Below are 5,423 nucleotides of genomic sequence, written 5' to 3'. Positions count from 1 at the left end.
GCGCAGCAGGCGGTGCACCCGGCCCACCGGGAACTGCAGCCCGGCGCGAGAGGACCGCGACTTGGCCTTAGCGCGAGCCTTGCCTCCTTGCTTGCCACGGCCAGACATCACGGCGACGACGCTTCGCACACACCGCTACCGCCCGACTACCGGGAAAACCGTCGCAGGCACCGCCGCCTCACCCCTTTAGCCACAGCTGCGCAGCAGGCGGTGCACCCGGCCCACCGGGAACTGCAGCCCGGCGCGGGAGGACCGCGACTTGGCCTTAGCGCGAGCCTTGCCTCCTTGCTTGCCACGGCCAGACATCACGGCGACGACGCTTCGCACACACCGCTACCGCCCGACTACCGGGAAAACCGTCGCAGGCACCGCCGCCTCACCCCTTTATAGCCACAGCGCGGATTGTCCTCCGAGCACGCTCATTGGTTAAGACCTCGGGGCCAATAGGACAGCTCAGCCGGATTCTACTCGTTTGCATAATCTCGTCCCCCTCGCCTCCGCGCCGCTCAACGCTCGCGAATCGTGGCGCCGCGCCTTCCGAACCTTCATTTGCATGTAGCCTCTATAAGTACGCCGGCGGCTCGGGTGCACCCGGGTGCTTCCGGCGCGCGCGGTGCCCGTCTTTCTACTTGTTGACGTTTCCTCCTTGTCCTTTTCGTTATGCCCGAGCCCGCCAAGTCCGCTCCGGCTCCCAAGAAGGGATCCAAAAAGGCCGTCACCAAAGCCCCTCGCGCGCGGTGCCCGTCTTTCTACTTGTTGACGTTTCCTCCTTGTCCTTTTCGTTATGCCCGAGTCCAAGTCCGCTCCGGTTTCAAAAAGGCTGTCAGAAAAGTGGAGTATGAGACCCCATGTCCTGCATAATTTCACCTCCCAAAATCTCTCTGATCTCACTTGCAAATCTTGCTCACTACCCCCTTGCTCGTCCCAGTGTTTGGCCAGGTCTAGTGCTTGTTACACCTGAACTCAACTCTTTTATTAGAGTTTTCTACCCTACCCATGAACCTGACAGCTCCCGATGTTACGCTGTTCAGATTGTTCCTTAAATACTAACGGATCAGACCTGCCATTCACTCTCCAGTTCATAACCTGCTGGATGGCCCTTGTCATCTCGACGTTACGAAGTTGATTACTTTCACTTACACACCAAGCGGGTTTTCTATTCTGCGTACTGTTGCAGCCCTTGCATGGCTTACGTCAGTATGCAAAGTGGGATTTTAAAATCAACCTTTACTGCGGGGAATGATACAAATACTTAACATTGGGGCGAGAACAAGCGTCGGTTTTGCTTTCACAAGTATAAGCATACATGTCGGTGAGACAGCAATGATTGCTGAGTGCTGTAGTTACACGGAGTCACTCCCTCCCCTCCTTTAGTTTAGGGTTAGCTGTTTTCTGTCATCCTGCCGGCGTCTTGTCTCCAGACTCAAAAGTTGACCTCTGTATCCTCCACATACAACTTGGTTTTTAACAAAATTCCTGTGGGTCCCTCTTAACATAATGTTCCCATTCGGTGTACTAAAATGTTCTGTTTTCCTTCTTCCTTGTCCATGCGGTCACTGCAATTTTCAGGCTTTAACAATCTGTCTCGGGCCAGGGATTTAGCTCAGTGGTTCTGCTGCCTGCCTTGAAAGGGCAAAGCCCCAATTTCAATCCTTGGTACCAAAAAACAAGAAACAAGAAAACCCCCAAACAATCTGCCTTATTGCTCAGGAGCACCATGTAGGACTTGCAGAAAGGCTGGAAGAGTTTCCAGGGACTACATTTTTGGAAAGTTAAGCTGTTTTGTGGGGATTTTTGTGTGTGTTGTTGTGTAGTTTCATTTTTGTAATGAAATAAGACGGAACTTGTAAATAATCAGGAAATAAGTAATAGTTTCATTTGGGCTGGATAGACAAGTAATATGTCAAAGTAGAAAGAAGTATTTGGGATTTTATGTAGCCACCTAAGAAAAAAGTGAGCAAAGGAGATAAAGCCAGCCCATTGTGACACAATTAAGAATTAAACCAGCCCATTGTGACACAGTTTAACAGCTGTATCTATAAAGGTACAGTTACAGTTAGTCCTTCCTATTCTGTTCTCACTTGGGGTTTTTTTTTTTTTTTAAACAACTGAAATTTAAACTCCTGATAAAAGTATAAAGTTCTAAGGCCTGGTGTGGTGGCACAGGCCTATAATCCCAGCACTTGGGATGCTAAAGCAGGATTGCTGCAAGGTCAAGGACAATTTGAGCTGTATAGTGACTTCAACTCTAGCCTAACTACATAGCAAGATCCTGTCTCAAAACAAAAAAGTACAACTATCCAGGTGTAGTGTAATCCCAGGCAGGGGAGTTTTGGGTCTTGGTCAAATAGTGATTTTAGCTGAAGGTTTAGCTCAGTAGTAGAGCACTGATGACATCCATTATTTCAAAGCTCAAGGCCTTTGGTTTGATTTCAGCACTGCCAAATAAAATTAAATACAGAAATTCAATTTTTAAAAAAGAAAAGAAAGATAGTGATTTTACCACTTGGATCACCTCTATTGTCCGGTATCTACCCTGTTTCACTCCTATGAGGCCTTTCAATACTAAAGATCTAAGGTCATCCTTCTTTTTTTTTTTTTTTTTTTTTTATCCTGGGAGATTATTTGTGATTCCTGAAATATTTTAAGATTCAAACTAAGTAAGAGTGGGGCAGACAAACTGGCCTAACTGGAAGTCTGAAGTGACTCCGGTGGCTCAGCTCTGACCCCCACACCTGCTTTCCAGGAAATGTGGCAGCTGCGACAGGAACAGAGTTAGAAAAATGAATGCTACAAAAGTAGTCAATAATATGATTTATAGGACTATCATGTAAATTATACTTCATGACCGACACCGAAGAAGAAAGTTTAGACAAGGTGAAAGGCTCGCTCCCCCTGGTCTGCCATTGCTGGGAGCCTGTCACATGGACAACTGCAGCAACCCACTTAAATATAAATGGCTGCTTGGATTCCCTTCCATGCCCCAACCCCGACCTCCCCCCAGTACTGTATTCTATTTTAACAGCCCCACTCCCTACCCAGCTGTTCAAAGCCAAGAACCTAGGGGCTTCATTCTCCGAAAATCCATTCTTCTGCAAGGCCAGTCATTTCTAACTCCAAGACAGAATCCCAATACAATGCTGTTGTTTCTTTTATGACAGTGGAACTCCAACAGAGCACATCTGCCACCACCTCAGTCACCTGGAGGATTCCTTAACATGGATGACTGTGGCGAGGGAACCCTCACTGTTTACTGAGCCCTGGTGATGCAGTGCTGGTGATGCTGCAGAGTCCCTGCTCTCACCCAAAACACTGCAACAGGCTCCTACAGATTCTTCCTTCCCACCCTGGCCAGCCTGGCACTGATAATGAGCAGAGATTTTTTTGTTTGTTTTTTGAGACAGGGTCTCATTATGTAGTTGAGACTGCCCTGGAACTCACTATGTAGCCCAGGCTGGGATCACAGCGATCCTCCTGCCTCAGCCTCCCGAGTGCTGGGATTACAGGCGTGCACCATCACACCCAGCTGGGCAGAGATTTTTAAAGTGAATGTGGTCGTGTCCTTTCAATTCCTGCCTAACAGGGCAAGGGCCCCCAAGCACACACAATGAGCACAAGCCAATCATCCTCCTTGTGCCATGTTGGCCTTTTTCCTCAAGGATTCCAAGTTCTGCATTCAGAAACCCAGCTTTTTTTATTCCACTGTAGAACAGATTCCCAGCTGACCAGCTTAAAGTGAGAGGTGAACCCTCTTACCATGTAACTACCTTAGGTATGGTTTTACAGTATTTCCAGGAAAAGACAGCACTAATGTTACCAGTTGATTTCCAGCCATCAAAACCAAGTTTATCTCCCCCTTGCTGGGAAATCTCCATCTTCATGAAAGGAGGGAGAGTTTGTGGCCCAAGGGTACACACACAAGGCCTTTCTTTTGCCAAATCACATCAAGAACCGTCTCTCACTTCTGACTTTAAAAGTCTCCCTAAAGTGGCCAACAGGAATCCAACTTATAATGCACCTGCCTCAGCCTCCCTCGGTGCTGGAAGGACAGGAGAAATGATTTGGCATTGAAACAGGCACTGAACCCTGGGTTTTGGCACTGAGCTCTATCTCCATCCCTTCCCACATTAAAAAACTGAATTTAGACACAAGGTTTGCCAAATTGCCCTGACTGAACTCAAATTTAGGATAACTTGGCTCTTTTGAGACAGGGTGTCCCCACGTAGTTCAGGTTGACCTTGAATTCACTATGTACTTCCAGGCTGGCTGGAACACAGGGGCGATCCTTCTGCCTCAGCCTCCCCAGTGCGGTGATCACCGGCATGCACCAGGGTGAGGGAATAGACTAAGTTAGGATCCTCCTGCTTAGCCTCCCGGGATGCTGGATTGGGGTTAGAGGTGCACCAGTTTGACCGGCTGAATGATTTCTCCACACAACTCAAGAATACTCAGATCAAAAAAAAAAAAAAAAAAAAAAAAAAAAAAAAAGTAGCGACACCACCAGTTTTAATACCGGAGAATAGCAACTTGTGCCCTTGTGAATGCACTTTTCGTGTCCCTCACAGGTCAGCTTCGCAGTATCCACCGCCTCTCGAGAGGTAAGAATGAAGCTAGGCACAGTTTCTCTTCAGGGTACATGAACGGGCCGAGTCAGCGCCAGATAAAAACGATCTGGCCACCTCGGTCAGTGCAACCAAAGGCCTCACTACGCGGTTATCGGAAGTGTTCGGTCTCCCCAATGGGCAGGAAAGGACGACAGGACAGCTAAGGTTTATCTGCAGATAAACCTTGGCCGGTCAACACTGGGACAGCTTCTTTCAACTGATGAGTTGGGTGGCTCTGAAAAGAGCCTTTGGAGAAGGCAGCCGAGGAGCCCCGGGGGCGGGCGGCACTCATTTGGAGCTGGTGTACTTGGTGACGGCCTTGGTGCCCTCGGACACGGCGTGCTTGGCCAGCTCGCCGGGCAGCAGCAGGCGCACGGCCGTCTGGATCTCGCGGGACGTGATGGTCGAGCGCTTGTTGTAATGCGCCAGGCGGGACGCCTCGCCGGCGATGCGCTCGAAGATGTCGTTGACGAAGGAGTTCATGATGCCCATGGCCTTGGACGAGATGCCGGTGTCGGGGTGGACCTGCTTCAGCACCTTGTACACGTAGATGGAGTAGCTCTCCTTGCGGCTGCGCTTGCGTTTCTTGCCGTCCTTCTTCGGGGCTTTGGTGACGGCCTTTTTGGATCCCTTCTTGGGAGCCGGAGCGGACTTGGCGGGCTCGGGCATAACGAAAAGGACAAGGAGGAAACGTCAACAAGTAGAAAGACGGGCACCGCGCGCGCCGGAAGCACCCGGGTGCACCCGAGCCGCCGGCGTACTTATAGAGGCTACATGCAAATGAAGGTTCGGAAGGCGCGGCGCCACGATTCGCGAGCG

The 5,423-nt window shown here is 49.7% G+C and overlaps 1 protein-coding gene across 1 annotated transcript; it reads right to left on the bottom strand.

Annotated features, from left to right (window-relative positions):
* Window positions 1-4,810: 4,810 nt before the first annotated feature.
* On the bottom strand, window positions 4,811-5,413 carry LOC104856844 (histone H2B type 2-E). The gene has a single exon (XM_010616345.2). The coding sequence runs from the start codon at window positions 5,271-5,273 to the stop codon at window positions 4,893-4,895; it is 381 nt and encodes a 126-aa protein (XP_010614647.1). The 5' UTR covers window positions 5,274-5,413; the 3' UTR covers window positions 4,811-4,892.
* Window positions 5,414-5,423: the final 10 nt, after the last annotated feature.

This window comes from Fukomys damarensis, unplaced genomic scaffold (assembly GCF_012274545.1).
Source record: "Fukomys damarensis isolate Sample0158 unplaced genomic scaffold, DMR_v1.0_HiC HiC_scaffold_33, whole genome shotgun sequence".
Classification (NCBI taxonomy): Eukaryota; Metazoa; Chordata; class Mammalia; order Rodentia; family Bathyergidae; genus Fukomys; species Fukomys damarensis.
This window is presented reverse-complemented; position numbering and strand designations above follow the sequence as displayed.